Below are 18,217 nucleotides of genomic sequence, written 5' to 3'. Positions count from 1 at the left end.
GGCTAATGATTTGTTTATTTTATTTATCTTCTCAAAGAACCTGCTTTCAGTTTTGTTGGTTTTTGCTATTGTCTCCTTTGTTTCTTTTTCAATTATTTCTGCCCTTATTTTTATGATTTCTTTCCTTCTACTAACCCTGGGGTCCTTCATTTCTTCTTTTTCTACTTGCTTTAGGTGTAAGGTTATTTATTTTATTTTTCTCTTGTTTCTTGAGGTAAGCTTGTACTGTTATTAACCTTCCCCTTAACACTGCTTTTAGTGAATCTCACAGGTATTGGATCGTTGTGTTTTCACTTTTACTCATTTCTATGCATATTTTTATTTCTTTTTTTATTGCTTCTGTGATTTGTTGGTTATTCAGAAATGTGTTTTTTAGCCTCCATATGTTTGTATTTTTAATAGATTTTTTCCTGTAGTTGACATCTAATCTTGCTTCATTGTGATCAGATAAGATGCTTGAAATGATTTCAATTTTTATGAATTTACCAAGGCTGGATTTATGGACCAGAATGTGATCTATCATGGAGAATGTTCCATGTGCTCTTGACAAAAAGGTGAAATTCATTGTTTTGAGGTGAAATGTCCTATAGATATCAATTAGGTCTAACTGATCCATTGCATCATTTAAAGTTGTGTTTCCTTGCTAATTTTCTGTTTAGTTGATCTATCCATAGGTGTTAAAGTGAACGTGAAGTCACTCAGCTGTGTCTGACTTTGTGACCCCGTGGACTGTGGCCTACCAGGCTCCTCCATTGATGGGATTTTCCAGGCAAGGGTACTGGAGTGGGTTGCCATTTCCTTCTCCAGGGGATCTTCACGACCTAGGGATTGAACCTAGATCTCCCACATTGCAGGCAGACACTTTACCATCTGAGCCACCAAGGAAGCTGGTTTATCCATAGGTGTGAGTGGGGTATTAAAGTCTCCCACTATTATTGTGTTACTGTGAATTTCCCCTTTCATACTTCTTAGCATTTGCCTTACATATTTGCAGTGCTCTTATGTTGGGTGCACATATATTTGTAATGGTAATATCTTCTTCTTGGATTGATCCTTTGATCATTAGGTAGTCCTTCTTTGTCTCTTTTCACGGCCTTTATTTCAAAGTCTATTTTATCTAATATGAGTATTGCTACTCCTGCTTTCTCCTGGTCTTCATTTGCATTAAATATCTTATTTCAGCCCTTCACTTTCAGTCTGTGTGTGTGTCCCTTGTTTTGAGGTAGGTCTCTTGTAGACAGCTTATATAGGGGTCTTGTTTTTGTATCTATTCAGGCAGTCTTTGTCTTTTGGTTGGGGCATTCAACCCATTTACATTTAAGGTAATTATTGATAAGTATGATCCCATTGCCATTTACTTTGTTGTTTTGGGCTCGAGTTTATAAACCTTTTCTGTGTTTCCTGTCTAGAGAAGATCCTTTAGCATTTGTTGAACAGCTGCTTTGGTGTTTCTGAATTCTCTCAGCTTTTGATTTCTCCTTTATATTTGAATGAGATCCTTCCTGAGTACAGTAATCTGGGTTGTAGGTTTTTCTCTTTCATCACTTTAAGTATGTTCTGCCATTCCCTTCTGGCTTGAAGAGTTTCTATTGAAAGATCAGCTGTTATCCTTATGGGGATCCCCTTGTGAGTTATTTGTTGTTTCTCCCTTGCTGATTTTAATATTTTTTCTTTGTGTTAGATCTTCATGAATTTGATTAATATGTGTCTTGGGGTGTTTTGCCTTGGGTTTATCCTGTTTGGTACTCTGGGTTTCTTGGACTTGGGTGGCTATTTCCTTCCCCATTTTAGGGAAGTTTTCACTATTATCTCCTTGAGTATTTTCTCATGGACTTTCTTTTTGTCTTCTTCTTCTGGGACTCCTATGATTCAAATGTTGGGGCATTTAACATTGTCCCAGAGGTCTCTGAGATTGTTCCCATTTCTTTTCATCCTTTTTTCTTTTTTTCTTCTCTGCTTCACTTATTTCCACCATTCTATCTTCTACCTCACTTATCCTATCTTCTGCCCCCATTATTCTACTGTTGGTTCCCTCCAGAGTGCTTTTGATCTCAGTTATTGCATTATTCATTATTGATTAATGCTTTCTTATTTTTTCTAAGTCTTTGTTAAACAGTTTTTGCATCTTCTCAATCCTTATCTCTATTCTATTTATCTGTAACTCTATTTTGTTTTCAAGATTTTGAATCATCTTTACTATCAATATTCTGAATTCTTTTTCAGGTAGACTCCCTATCTCCTCCTCTTTTGTTTGGTTTGGTGGGCATTTATCATGTTTCTTTACCTGCTGAGTATTTCTCTGCCTTTTCATTTTGTTTAGATTGGTGTGTTTGGGATGGCGTTTCTGTATGCTTGAAGTTTGTGGTTCCTCTTTATTGTGGAGTTTGCTCCCTGTGGGTGGGGTTGGACTAGTGGCTTGACAAGGTTTCCTGGTTAAGGAAGCCTGCATCAGTGTTCTGATGGATGGAGCTGCATCTCTTCTCTCTGGAGTGCAATGAAGTGTCCAGTAGTGAGTTTTGAGGTGACTATGGGTTTGGTGTGACTTTGGGCAGCCTGTATTTTAATTCTCAGGGCTATGTTCCTGCATTGCTGGAGAATTAATGTGGTGTATCTTGCTCTAGAACTTGTTGGCTCTTGGGTAGAGCTTGGTTTCAGTGTAGGTATGAAGGCTTTTGGATGAGCTCTTGTCAATTAATGTTCGCTGGAGTCAGGAGTTTCCTGGTATTCTCAAGTTTTGGATTTAAGCCTCCTGCCTCTGGTTTTGTCTAATTCTTACAGTAGCCTCAAGACTTCTCCATCCATACAGCACAGATGACAAAATATCTAGGTTAATGGTGAAAAGATTCCCCACAGTGAGGGACACCCAGAAAGGTTGGCAGAGTTACATGGAGAAGAGAAGAAGTAGGAGGGAGATAGAGGTGACCAGGAGGAGAAGAGGGTGAATCAAAAGGGGAGAGAGCAATCTAGCCAGTAATCAATTCCCTATTTGCTCTCCACAGTCTGGGACACTCAGAGAGGTTCACGGAGATACATAGAGAAGAGAAGAGGGGGAAGACAACAGAGGTGACCAGGAGGAGAGGAGGGGGAGTCAAAAGGAGAGAGATCTAGCCAGTAATCAGCTCCCTAAATGTTCTCCACAGCCCGGAACACCCAGAGAGATTCAGAGTTAAAAAGAGAAGAGAAGGAGGAGGGAGGAGATAGAGGTGACCTGAGGAGAATAGGGAGAGCCAAAAGGGGAGAGAGCAATCAAGCCAGTAATCACACCCCAAAGTAAAAATGGGTACTGAAGAATTAGATTCTTAAAGGTACAAAATTGATAACAAATACCCAAAAGCAAAGATTAAAAACTAGAGTAGATGTTAGACTCTCAAAAATACAATATTAAGAATACAAAATGAAATCAATCACAAAAATTATAAATATATATATATATGAAATTTGCTTTAAAAATATGGTCTTTTTTTGCGAGGTAATAGTAGGTTATAAAATTGAATATTAAAGGAGTAATAAAGAACTTAAAAAATTTGAAAAATGATAATTCAAAAAATATATCTAGGAATTTCTCTGGAGCTGTTGAGGGCAGTGAGGAGTCAGTTCAAATTCAGATAGTTCCTTGTTCCAGCTTATACTTCTTCTCAAGGTGTATAGGCCCCTTCCAATGGTCAGTTCAGTTCAGTTCAGTCGCTCAGTCGTGTCCGACTCTTTGTGACCTCATGAATCGCAGCACGTCAGGCCTGCCTGTCCATCACCAATTTCTGGAGTTTACCCAAACCCATGTCCATCGAGTCAGTGATGCCATCCAGCCATCTCATCCTCTGTCGTCCCCTTCTCCTCCTGCTCCAAATCCTTCCCAGCATTAGGGTCTTTTCCAATGAGTCAACTCTTTGCATCAGGTGGCCAAAGTATTGGAGTTTCAGCTTCAACATCAGTCCTTCCAATGAACAACCAGGACTGATCTCCTTTAGGATGGACTGGTTGGATCTTCTTGCAGTCCAAGGGACTCTCAAGAGTCTTCTCCATTACCACAGTTCAAAAGCATCAATTCTTCGGCGCTCAGCTTTCTTCACAGTCCAACTCTCACATCCATACAGGACCACTGGAAAAACCATACCCTTGACTAGACGGACCTCTGTTGGCAAAGTAATGTCTCTGCTTTTAAGTATGCTATCTAGGTTGGTCATAACCTTCCTTCCAAGGAGTAAGCGTCTTTTAATTTCATGGCTGCAATCACCATCAGCAGTGATTTTGGAGCCCCCCAAAATAAAGTCTGACACTGTTTACACTGTTTCCCCATCTATTTGCCATGAAGTGATGGGACCAGATGCCATGATCTTAGTTTTCTGAACGCTGAGCTTTAAGCCAACTTTTTCACTCTCCTCTTTCACTTTCATCAAGAGGCTCTTTAGTTCTTCACTTTCTGCCATAAGGGTGGTGTCATCTCCATATCTGAGGTTATTGATATTTCTCCCGGCAATCTTGATTCCAGCTTGTGTTTCTTCCAGCCCAGCGTTTCTCATGATGTACTCTGCATAGAAGTTAAATAAGCAGGGTGACAATACACAGCCTTGACGTACTCCTTTTCCTATTTGGAAGCAGTCTGTTGTTCCATGTCCAGTTCTAACTGTTGCTTCCTGACCTGCATACAGATTTCTCAAGAGACAGGTCAGATGGTCTTGTATCCCATCTCTTTCAGATTTTTCCATAGTTTATTGTGATCCACACAGTCAAAGGCTTTGTCATAGTCAATAAAGCAGAAATAGATGATTTTCTGGAACTCTCTTGCTTTTTCGATGATCCAGCGGATGTTGGCAATTTGATCTCTGGTTCCTCTGCCTTTTCTAAAACCAGCTTGAACATCTGGAAGTTCACGGTTCACGTATTGCTGAAGCCTGGCTTGGAGAATTTTGAGCATACTTTACTAGCATGTGAGATGAGTGCAATTGTGTGGTAGTTTGAGCATTCTTTGGCATTGCCTTTCTTTGGGATTGGAACAAAAACTGACCTTTTCCAGTCCTGTGGCCACTGCTGAGTTTTCCAGTTTTGCTTGCATATCGAGTGCAGCACTTTCACAGCATCATCTTTCAGGGTTTGAAATACCTCAACTGGAATCCCATCACCTCCACTAGCTTTGTTCGTAGTGATGCTTTCTAAGGCCCACTTGACTTCACATTCCAAGATGTCTGGCCCTAGGTGAGTGATCACACCATCGTGATTATCTGGGTCTTGCAGATCTTTTTTGTACAGTTCTTCTGTGTATTCTTGCCACCTCTTCTTAATATTGTCTGCTTCTGTTAGGTCCATACCATTTCTGTCCTTTATCGAGCCCATCTTTGCATGAAACGTTCCCTTGGTATCTCTACTTTTCTTGAAGAGATCGCTAGTCTTTTGCAATCGGTTGTTTTCCTCTATTTCTTTGCATTGATTGCTGAGGAAGGCTTTCTTATCTCTCCTTGCTGTTCTTTGGAATGTAGTCTTCCAATGTAGTCAGTGCTAACTACAGGGTTTTAATCTGTTGCACTTGTTACTTCCAGAGTGGTTCCCTCTTCTTTGTTTATTTTGGCTTCCTCTGTTTGCAAGTCTCTTCAGTGTCTAATTTCCACCCTGACACAAGGAGGCGAAGGTGGTCACCTATTTAGGCTCACTTGTTCTTTTGTGCTGTGGGAAGGGAGGAACATTGCAAACAAATATCACTGGCGTGTGTGGGGAGTGCTCACAGTGTCTGGGCCACACTGGGTTTGCCCTCACTCACTGCGTGTGTACTTTCCCGATATACACTGCTCAGGCTCCACGTTGCTCTGCAGGGGAACTGTCCAAAGCAGGCTTTGGATTGCATGCACTTCCCAGGTCTAAGCTTTTCAGGTTCAGGTTCTCAGGTACTCCACAAAAGCACAGACTCGGTTGGGCCTGCGATTTGTCCCCTTCCCAGGTCCGAGCAGCACCAGTGACCAGGTGCTTGGTGACCCCACTCTCCCAGGTGGTCTGTGCATCTTAATCACCTCCACGGCCCCAGCTTCTTGGTTTCCTGGGTGCACTGGGAGAGTGCTGTCTCAGGTGTGCCCTGTGTCTCCTCTGAGGAGCTGATCTCTGACTGCGACCCTCCTGATGGATGTCAACTGCCCAAAATCCAAGGAAGCCGTGGTTAGCAACTGGAAGCCTGCTTGCCGTTTGGTGGAGGATGCCATCTCTGGGGCCGAGATTGCCCCTCACCTTCCGGCTCTGGCTGTCGCCCACCTGCCTCTCTGCCTCTGGAGGGGGATGTGCCGGTCCTCAGCTGGATAGCTCTCCTCTGGTGATGGCTCAGACCTTTGTTCTGTGAGCGGGCCAGGCTGTGCCTTAGATTTGAGCTTTTCGCGAGAAAATTCTCTCTTTTTTCTCTCTCTCTGGCTACCCCACAGTTTGGGTTGCTATCTCACGTTAGCTCTCTAAGATTGTTCTCAGGGCATTCAGGCCCAGTCTCCCTGTTCAGCCCCTGGTCTCTGGTGGTGGACACGAGCGTCTGGGCTACTTCTCCGCTGGGAGTTGCAGTTAGGCATGTAGTCTGTGGGTTTTTTTTTTCCCCCTCCCAGTTATGATGCCCTCTGAGATTCCAAAACTCCCCACAGACCTGCCAGTGAGAGGGTTTCCTGGTGTTTGGAAACTTCTCCTTCATGTCTCCCTCCCCAGGACAGGTCTCCATCCCTAACTCTTTTGTCCCTCTTTTTATCTTTTATGTTTTGTCCTACCTGCTTTCGAAGAGAATGAGCTGCCTTTCTGGGTGCCTGGTGTCCTCTGCCAGCATCCAGAAGTTGTTTTGTGGAAGTTGCTCAGCATTCGAATGATCTTTTGATCAATTTCTGGGGGAGAAAGTGGTCTCCCCATCCTATTCCTCTGCCATCTTAGGACTGCCCCCCTGCTATCATGTTTTTACTTCTGAGTTTGACATCAGGATGAAGAGAAGGCAAACTATTGGTGAAAGAGTAAATTGCTAGAACTTTTAATAGAAAGCAATTTGGTTATGTATACTAAAAGTCTGAAAAATATGCAGTCTTTGAACCAGCAATTATATTGCAGAGAACTCATTCTGAGGAAAAAGTTTGTACAAAGATTCAACTACCAGAGTATTCAATACAATATTATCTATACTAGTGAAAAATGAGAACTCCAAAGATAATGGAATATTAGTTAGTCATGTTATAGCTCTATATATTTTATAATATATAAAATAAAAATATTAATATTATATGATTATCATAATTTATTTTTCAGTTAATATATACATATATATATATATATGGTTGCATCTTCATAAAAGAACTATACATACACATACATACACACATTTCTTCTTCTGGAAATGCATATACTAGGATTTTAATAGTAATTCTCTCTGAAGGAAGAGTTAGGCATGTTCAGAAATTTTTCAGTTTTCTTCCCTCTCTGCTCATGTCATTTCCTAATTTTTCTTCCATAAACATATACTACTTTTATATTAATACAAAACTTTTTCAACAAGGAAAAAGAAATACTGTCCTCTAGCATTTACCAGAAAGATCTTCACTATTCACAAATGCACTGGTGGTTGTGTTTTGTTTCTTGGTTGGTTGGTTGGTTTTTGAGGCTTTGATTGTTAAGATTTAAGAAACAAACTATGATGATGAACCAAAATCATGAAAATGGCTCTCTCCATGTATTATATAAAAATTACTTTAGTAACGGTAAAGAATTATCTCAATATTTAGTATTAGTCACCTCAGAAAGATTACAACAAAAGAAAAATGCTGAACAGAATCTGAGTAAACTAAACTGTGAGTCACATTTCTTTCATTTGAAGTAAAGCCATTCTAAATCAGAAATGTTAAGGACCTTCATTTTTATGAACATTCAGATTTTTATTCCTCAGTTATGGTCATATTTATTTTCTTTTCAGAGGAAAAAGATTATCATTTGAAAATATTTTCACTTTATTTTAAATAATAAAACCATGTGTGAATAAGTCTTTTGATTATAAAAGTAACATGTTTTTATGAGAGAACATTGGGAAATGTACCCTTAACTTTACTACTCAGAGATAAGCACTAAAAACATTTTGGTGTCCATGCATGGAATTGTAACCATTCTTATATTTTAAAAACAGTTGATCCATGTTTAGATATTTAAATTCTCAGAAAGTCTGTGAGACTCATGTAATTACATTTTTCTCTATTATTTCTAGCATTTGGGGATAAATATAGTAAAGCAGCATGACCCTAGACTACTACTGTTTATCCACATCAAATTGCAATTGGGGCTAATGTCGTCCATCTTGGCTACTACCAGAGTTTTCTGCAAAATAGTAATAATAATATAATATCAGAAACCCATAAAAATAATACATTCACATTACTCTTAACTCTTCATTTCCTCTAGGACAGATATCAGTGGATGGATTTATGCGCTATCTGAGTGGAGAAGAAAATGGAGTCGTTTCACCTGAGAAACTGGATTTGAATGAAGATATGTCTCAGCCCCTTTCTCACTATTTCATTAATTCCTCACACAACACCTACCTCACAGGTATGAGTTTATAGTTCTTTGACAATTATTGTAGCCAGTCTCACCAAATGTCACCAACCTCTGCTTTCTGTTGTTCAGAAGTACAGGTGGATTTCCTTTCACTTCCTGTGAAAATCTTCTGAGAACTGGGGGTTCCATGACTAGAGGCTCTTCCCAAAAGTAACAATATCACTTATTCACATGTCCTTCTTGCCTGGAAATCACCATGGACAGAGGAGCCTGGCAGGCTACAGTCCATGGGGTCGCAAAGAGTCAGACACGACTGAGCAACTAATACTGTAACACACTTCCTATGTTTTCAACTCATCTAAAATGTATCTATGGCTGATACCTTCAGTTCAGTTCAGTCGCTCAGTCGTGTCCGACTCTTTGCGACCCCATGAATTGCAGCACGCCAGGCCTCTCTGTCCATCACCAACTCCCGGAGTCTACCCAAACCCATGTTCATCCAGTTGGTGATGCCATCCAACCATCTCATCCTCTGTCGTCCCCTTCTCCTCCCGCCCCCAATCCTACCCAGCATTAGGGTCTTTTCCAATGAGTCAACCCTTCGCATGAGGTGGCCAAAGTATTGGAGCTTCAGCTTCAACATCAGACCTTCCAATGAACACCCAGGATTGATCTCTTTTAGGATGGATTGATTGGATCTCCTTGCAGTCCAAGAAACTCTCAAGAGTCTTCTCCAACACCACAGTTCAAAAGCATCAATTCTGCGGCGCTCAGCTTTCTTCACCGTCCAACTCTCACATCCATACATGACCACTGGAAAAACCATAGTCCTGACCAGACGGACTTTTGTTGGCAAAGTAATGTCTCTGCTTTTAAACATGCTATCTAGGTTGGCCATAACCTTCCTTCCAAGTAGTAAGCGTCTTTTAATATCATGACTGCAGTCACCATCAGCAGTGATTCTGGAGCCCAAAAAAGTAAAGTCTGACACTGTTTCCACTGTTTCCCCATCTATTTCCCATGGAGTGATGGGACCAGATGCCATGATCTTAGTTTTCTGAACGTTGAGCTTTAAGCCAACTTTTTCACTCTCCTCCTTCACCTTCTGATATCTTCAGACCAATGGAATTTTTATGTAACTGAATTCATTCTTCAATGGACTTCAATCCATTTGTTATCCTGTCTAGTTCTCTGGACTGTTTTCATCTACAGAAAAATTCCAAAACCCTAACTTCGGCTTTAAGGTGAATTAATAATTTTGCTCAATGTGGACAGTGCTTTATTATTGCTGTTGTTTAGCTGCTAAGTTGTGTCTGACTTTTGTAACCCCATGGACTGTATCACAGCAGTCCCTTCTGTCCACGGAATTTCTCAGGCAAGAATACTGGAGTGGGTTAGTGGGTTCTCCATTTCCTTCTCCCAGGATCTTCCCAACCCAGGATCTTCCCAACCCAGGATCTTCCCAACCCAGGATCAAACCCGCATCTCCTGCTTGGCAGGCAGATTCTTTACCACTGAGCCACCAGGAAAGGTACAGGGTTTTAGACATAAACAAATTTCTTGTGAGCAACAAATTATACTTTGTTTTAAATATTATAATAAAGAAAGAAAAAAGCAACACTATATTTCCTAACTTGGCCCTAAATTGAGGATTGTCAGTTTAGTAGATTGACAATCTAGTTTTTAGTAGATTGTTAAATAGAAAAAAACATTAAAACATATATATATATATTATCTCTACATAGTTTAGAATTAAAAGTTTAATAAATACCAATTTCTATAAGCTAAAAATGTTTTTATAATCAAAATATATTTCTTGCAGAATACTCTCCGATTACTAGTTTTGGAAAGACTTTATTAAAAAAGATCTACTGGTTTTGAAAAAAAAGAGAGACTTTTAAAAACATTATCATGCTCTTGCTTCACATAATCCATTATCCAAATGAATATAAGATAGTCAGACCTTAAGACCCGTAATGCAAACAAAGTAAAGTCTGGGGTCTCATTTGGTATCTGTAAGTGGTAACTGCTCGCCATGCATTAGGTGCATTTATGGCTTATTGCCTGGGGGCATGTGGTTTGTGTAGCAAGACAGACCAGCAATGCCATGCACGTATTGGCAGTGAGATCCAGGCACTAAATATGTGTGGGGTTTTCACAGGGTTCAGCCATCTGACAAATAAGCAGTTCTTTCTTTAAATTCCTTAAAGGAATCCATTCCTCTAGACACAAATGTATGTTGTGCTGGCATCAAATCCAGCATTGGTCTGATAGCCCATACTTGGTGAAAATAGCTTAGAGTAGAAGTGCCTCTTAGACAGATATGTGGCCCCTGGACAGCTGGAATGGGCACTCTCAGGATGGTTCTATATGATCCTAGACCATCTAGTCGGAATCATACACTGAGTTCTACCATCAGTTGAACTGCAACAGCATGATTTTCTTGAAAATTGGATGGCTCTCAGACTACTTGTGGCCTGTTTTGTTTCAACCACATTACCTGCTAAGAGAGATTCATGGTATAAAACTAATTTGATTCGTGTTTGGCTCATCATAAACCCATTCTGGTCATCTCTTCTTGTATAACCAATCACATCAAAGCTCATGGGCATAAAAGAGCCACCATTTTATTTTGGTCCATATCCTATAGGTCAAGAACTCAGACAAGGCACAGAGCAGATGGTTTTTTTCTGTTCTCTGTCATCTTGGGCTCCAGCTGGGAAGCCAATGCCTGGGGTGATGCAAACACCTTGGTTGTGGAAATCATCTGGAAACTTCTCCACAAGCATGTCTGGCACTTGGGCCAGCAACACAATAGCTTGTCTTAGTTAGGACTGCTGACCTAATTGCCTATAAGCCATCCCCATGTGGCTTGGACTTCCTCCGGTTAGGTGGGCATCTTACATGGAAGCTTATAGCTGCCAAAACAAGTGTCCCAAAGAACACGGAGGAAACTTAATTGTCTTTGTGCACTTAGCCTCTGAAGTTCCACACTGTCACTGCTTTATTTGTCAAAAAAGTCACAAGCCTACCCAGTTTCAAGGTAGGGGACATAAACCACAGCCCTCAATGGGAGGAATGTTAGAATATTTTTAGTCTTCTTTTAAAATTACTACAGGTTTCATAGCTTCATGAAGAGAGTCTCCACTTAGCCCACTTTCTTGGATTCAGTTTCCTAGGCTTATTACAAAAGTTTTGCAGCTCCCACTCAAATTGTTAAGATTTTGTAAAGGATTTTTTTCCTTCTCAGAGATCCTTAATCTTATTTGGTGTCATTGATGTATATGGCACTCTGTTGAAGCCTATGAACCCTTCTTAGGATGTTAAATGCATAAATGAATGTACATAAAATTAAAGAGGAAATAAATTCCATTGAAATGTTTTTATCAAATATCAAAAAACAAATTTGTGATACAATTGTGTATCTTTTATTAACACAATTTAAATCATATGTATTTTATTAACACAATTTTTAAAAATCATAAATAATGCATATGATATTTGTAACAGTTGAAGTATGATATGAAAATGTCTGTGATTTCTAGTAGTTACAAAGTCACAGTCCCACTAATACTACAGTGATTTGTGACCTACATTCATAACTGAAGAGAATGTTAAATTGCACATGGTGGTTTGAGTTGAAGATGTAATCATTTTTCTCATTTAAGTTTGAGGAGGTCTATAGAAGCTCAAGAATTGGCCTGCAATGTAGGAGACCCCGGTTTGATTCCTGGGCCAGGAAGATCCACTGAAGAAGGGATAGGCTACCCACTTCAGTATTCTTGGGCTTCCCTGGTGGCTCAGACGCTAAAGAATCCGCCTGCAATGTGGGAGACTTGGGTTCAATCCCTGGGTTGGGAAGATCCCCTGGAGAAGGGAACGGCTCTATCCACTCCAGTATTCTGGCCGAGAGAATTCCATGGACTGTATAGTCCATGGGGTCACAAAGAGTCGGACACGACTGACTGACTTTCACTTTCACTTTTATGGAAGCTCAAGTTAAGAGTCTAGATCTTTGACTTAATAGGATACTAAGAAATGTAACTGTGAAGACTTTGCCACATGATTGAATCTTGCATTCATCATATACTTAGGACCACAAAACTCATAAAAATGTATGTTCAGGTGAATTCTAGATGTTGTTTCATCTAGAAGTCACAATATGCAGTAATTTTACAAATAGTCCCTTTTAAGTCCAAAAATGAATATATTTACATCCAGTAGTATCTATATTATTTGCCATATAATAAAAGAGGCAATGGTACCAAAATAATTGACTAGCAAGATTGACTGGGTGTGTGTGTGTATATATATATATCATTATGGACTTAAAGTTTTCAGAGTTTGTGTAGGTTCATTCAACCACAGCCTCTATTCTCCTTTTGATGTCAGATTGTCTCAGCTGTGGTCAGTGGGAACATTTTTTAGGTTGGCTGCTCTCTCTTCAAAACATGATCCATTGATCTTTGAAAATGTCCTTATTTTCTGGCACATAGAGATCTTCCAGACTCACCTTCTTCCTTCCTGCACCATGCATGGAATGAGACTATTCCCTCAATGAGCCCTTGTTGCTTTTAGTGTGAAAAATATGTGTATGGGTAACAGCAATTTGAACCCTGTGCTATGGAATGTTGTTTCTGGACCATTTCAGTGAACAAAGCAAGAAAAGATACTTTTTGTTTTCTTGTGAAGGCACAAGAGTTCACTTAATGATTTCTATTCCTTCCAATTTAAATTCTTGATTCTATAGCTGTGCTTCCTTTATCAGTCTTGATACCTTGCAAATTATGCATAATCACTCATTTTCTTTACTGGCAACACAATAATAACAGTAAGAAAACTGTTCAATATCAATGCAAACAATAAAACGACAAAACACTGTTAAATTTTTCTCAGCAGCTCTGTTTTTTTAACTGCTTTTTACTAAGTATTTTTAATCCAATTAATTTCTTCATTTGCCCACCCTCTGATTAACTTGTTTAAGCACATATGAGATAAAGAACTTGGCTCCTTTGTGTCAGTTGGGTTTGGGATGTTAGCATATTAATGGCCAATAGTTTTCAGAAAGTGGGTCTTTCAGCTACTAAAAAAGTGAAGGATCCACTCTATTTTTCATTGAAGAAAGAACTCCAACAGCTATCTCCAAATTTCTGAACAATGATTTCATATCACCACCATCTGATATACATGATTTCTGACCAAGTATACCAACTTTCCCCAATTTTTAACTTTCTAGTAGTATTAGAATTCACATATTTTTAAATATTCAATTTTTAAAACTGTTACCTACATTAGATCATGTTCTGATCTTTAAGGTTGTTTTTAAACTCACCTTCTTCACTTTTCAGAGCCATGTATTGTCATACTAAAGTTTGCATTATGTAAATTTCCATGCTTAAAACATTACTTTGTCCCAATACCAGTCAAAATTTCTTTATTTTCCTGCTGGGGAATTAAGGAGAATTCCATATTATTAATTTTAAAAACGACATATAAATTCTAATATAGGATCTTGAGATTTTGACTGAAATCTTCTTTTGAAGTAAATTTTGGTTTTACTTTGTATGCTATTCATATGATATTATTAGTGTCCTTGTTTTAAATATAGATAAACCTCATGTAGAACTCACCTTTCAGAAATCTTTGGGTAAATATGAACATCTGTAATATAGAAATTCAAACTTCCAAAAGCGAGTCATGAATATTATAAAATTTTAATAACACCATAGAATCCAGTTAAATGTTAAAATCAGTATCTAGAAAATGAGTTAGATTTTATACTTTACAAGCAGTTCCAGAACAAGTAAAAACACTTTCTATAGAAACATTATTTCATAGAAGGTGTATTTGGTGGAAAAAGAAAAGTTTTTCTATTCAAATGAGCCTTTAAAATTCTAGGCACAAAGAAAGATTGGCACCTACTGCTGCTACTGCTGCTGCTGCTAAGTCGCTTCAGTCGTGTCCGACTCTGTGCAACCCCATAGATGGCAGCCCACCAGGTTCCCCTGTCCCTGGGATTGTCCAGGCAAGAACACTGGAGTGGGTTGCCATTTCCTTCTCCAATGCATGAAAGTGAAAAGGGAAAGTGAAGTCGCTCAGTCGTGTCCAACTCCTAGCGACCCCATGGACTGCAGCCTAGCAGGCTCTTCTTCGTCCATGGGATTTTCCAGGCAGGAGTCCTGGAGTGGGTTGCCATTGCCTTCTCCCGGCACCTACTGCAGTATGTTTCAAATACAGGAAAAAAGACTGACAGAGACACTCTCACTAAGGTTAAGATCAATCCTCCCCACCTAGTCATGACCACATTACTTATTTCTTTGGAGCATTTTAAGAACTTATCTCCTTGGAGTATTTCCTGAGAAATGCCAGTCTAAATTCAAAGGAGAATTTCAATATTTCAAATGTTTTCTTTTGAGCATTCAAAGGGACTGTAAAAATTAAATATGCAGTATAAAACCCAATCCATTTAGCAGTGCATTATTATTAGTATGTCTATTTCCCTGCTCATTATTGCCCCTTTGTTGACTATCAAGACACCCAAAAGGAAAAACAAAATCGGATCATGGAAAGAAATACACACACAGAATAAGTAGATTTTTAATTACGATGGTCATTTTCTAGGGTTTTAGATAGACTTGGCAGTATATCAAGTAGTGACTATGGTTTAAATTATTGTTTTTCCTTGAGGAATTTACCCTTATGACTCAAAACAAGATTGTCTCAGGACTGAACAGTGTCCATTCATTTCAACCTAAAGTTTTTCAGCTCTAAGTAAATCTTTCCATACTCCAAACAGTTTGGGAGATGTTGTTGTTCAGTTGCTAAGTCATATCTGACTTTTTGAGGCCACAAGGGCTGCACCCGAGACTTCCTTGTCCTTCACTATCACCCTGAGTTTGCTCAAACTCATGTCCACTGAGTTGGTGATGCCATCCAACCATCTCATCTTGTCACCCCCTTCTCCTCTTGCCCTCAATCTTTCCCAGCATCAGAGTCCTTTTCAGTGAGTCAGCTCTTTGCTCAGTTGGCCAAAGTATTGGAGCTTCAGCTTCAGCATCAGTGCTTTCAATGAATATTCAGGGTTGATTTCCTTTAGGATTGACTGGTTGGATCTCCTTGCAGTCCAAGGAACTCTTGAATCTTCACCAGCGCCACAATTCAAAAGCATCAATTTTTTGGTGCTCAACCTTCTTTATGCTCCAGCTCTCACACCCATACATGATTACTAGAAGAACCATAGCTTTGACTATACGGACCTTTGTCAGCAACATGATGTCTCTGCTTTTTAATACACTGTCTATATTTATCATAACTTTACTTCCAAAGAGCAAGCATCTTTTCATTTCATGGCTGCAGTCACTGTCCACAGTGATTTTGAAGCCCAAGAAAATAAGATCTGTCACTGTTTCCATTTTATCCCCATCTATTTGCCATAAAGTGATGGTGGCAGATGCCATGATCTTAATTTTTGGAATGTTGAATTTCAAGTCAGCTTTTTCACTGTCCTCTTTCACCCTCATCAAGAGGCTCTTTAGTTCCTCTTCACTTTCTACCATTAGAGTGGTATCATCTGCATATCTGAGGTTATTGATATTTCTCCCAGTAATCTTGATTCCAGCTTGTGGGAGGTAATGGCTCCATATACTCAGGAAAAGCAAAGTGAGGTTATCTCTGAATAATTAACATTTTTATTCAGCTTAGGAAATAAAGCATTACATTGGAGGTTTTAGCTATCACTCTAATGAATTAAGCTATCTGATTATTCAACTCCTAAGATGTATGTTCTTGACTGCAGAAAAGCTCTAAAAATATACCTATACCCTTTAAGGTAGTTTCACTCTTGTCAGTATCAGTCATTCCAACCTCGGTTGGTTGTCAGTCACTACCAACCCTGGCTTACTGTCACTCCCTCTCTTCATCTCTTCTACTCATTTAGTCCTTGGCATATGCAAACTTTCATAATTTATTTTTTGTTTAAAGAACACATATGTCAATTGAAAAAATGCACAAGATGGAAGTTGTGAATTAAGTTTTATTGGGGGCAAAATCAGGACGATTGCCTGGGAAACAACATTTCAGATAGCTCTGAGAAATTGCTCCAAAGAGAGAGGGAAGATAGTATTATTTATGATTTTAGTGAAAACGGGTATGTGTGGTCAGAGGCTTACGAGGCTTTGACAGAGGCTTGCTGCTAGTCACAGGAGCTGATTCCACTGTTAGACATTTTAGTGCTTTTCTAGGGATGAGAAGATGCAACAATTGGGCTCATAAGATCTTCTCCTGAAGATATCTAACTATCTGAAGACTAGTTCTGCCAGTTTTTTCCCAGAGCATAGAGTCATCTCCACCCTGAACTCCTTTTAGTGTGTATTGAAGGTCTACAGTGACTAGTAACCTAATTCTTGTATAGGCAGATAGCAAGTGCCAATTTTTAGTTAGCACACAGACCAATGAAAGTTGGGTGGTAGAATGTAAAGAGGAGCTTGGCAAATAAACAGACCAAGTTTAATTTTTGTCTTTAAGTAAATGAACTCTTCTAAACTTTAACTTCTTCATTTAGAAAATGAAAGGAAGTTGAAACAGCCAGTATGTTTTGGGCTATGAGTGTGTGCATGTGTGCCAAGTCACTTCAGCCATGTCTGATTCTTCGTGACCTGATGGACTGAGGCTCACCTGTCCATCCCATGGGATTCTCCAGCCAACATTACTGGAGTGTGTTGCTATGCCCTCCTCCAGGGGATCTTCCCAACCCAGGGATGAAACCCATGTCTCTTATGTCTCCTACACTGGCAGGTGGCTTCTTTTCCACTGGTGCCACCTGGTCATGTAAAAGGAAACTATTACTCAGTGGTTTAAACATTAAGGAATTTATTACCTCATACAACAAGAAATCCAGAAGCAGAGTGATTGAGGGTTGATTAAATCAGGAATTGCTGGTGTCATAAGAGACCCAGATGCTTTCCATCTTTTTGCTCCTCTTACAGTTTCAAGACAGCTGTGTACCCTGGGCATCACCTCCTAAGAAATAAGCTCCATGTGTGGCCCAGGGACATCTCTGTCTTATGGCCCTTTGTGTGAGTGAGGTTCCCCACACCCCACCCAGTAGACTTTCCTTTATTCCCTATTGGATGTAGACCAGAGTTACACCACACAGCAATGACCTACAAATAGCATTAGCAGGGGCCACAGAACAACTGTGACTGGCTGAGAAGAATAAAGATTTACCCTAGACCTGGGAAGGAGACCCTAAACCTTATCAGAACCTAAACAGATTATTCTGTTGGCAAGGAAAAAGAGAAAGAAATGACAACCAGAAGTGTGATAGTGGGGTGAGGGTTTAAATTCCCTAACACATAAGAATGTTCTCCTTTCTTTATACAATACTTACCTCCCTGCCTAAATGGTAAGGGTAAGTAAAATGTCTTGTGTCATTTTTGTATCCTAAGCCACCAGTATTTACCTCCCATGGAGAATGTTTGAGAATGTGCATAGACCCTAGTGGTGAGGCTCCTATAGTCAATAAGGCATAGGCCTAAAGTTGTTTTCCCACTTGCCTAAGCCATCCCATGACAATTGGATCTATTTCAAAAGAGCTTCATGGTGATAAACCATAACGGGAAAGAATGTAAAAAAGTATATACACACACATTATGTGTGTGTGTGTATAACTGAATCACTTAGCTGTACCATTAACATGGCATGATAAATCAACTATACTTCAGTTTAAGTATAAGTT

General features: G+C 39.5%; 1 protein-coding gene across 1 annotated transcript in view; it reads left to right on the top strand.

Annotated features, from left to right (window-relative positions):
• Positions 1 to 18,217, top strand: part of PLCB1 (phospholipase C beta 1) — an 859,183-nt gene that overhangs the window by 642,881 nt on the left and 198,085 nt on the right. Inside the window, exon 10 of the mRNA XM_081559124.1 lies at positions 8,386 to 8,532. Coding sequence (XP_081415250.1) covers positions 8,386 to 8,532 — 147 coding nt within the window. The remainder of the gene's footprint in view (positions 1 to 8,385; positions 8,533 to 18,217) is intronic.

This window comes from Giraffa tippelskirchi, chromosome 13 (assembly GCF_054371585.1).
Source record: "Giraffa tippelskirchi isolate mGirTip1 chromosome 13, T2T-mGirTip1v1.2.pri, whole genome shotgun sequence".
Classification (NCBI taxonomy): domain Eukaryota; kingdom Metazoa; phylum Chordata; class Mammalia; order Artiodactyla; family Giraffidae; genus Giraffa; species Giraffa tippelskirchi.
The sequence above is the reverse complement of the archived record's forward strand: the minus strand, read 5'-3'. Positions and strand labels throughout refer to the sequence as shown.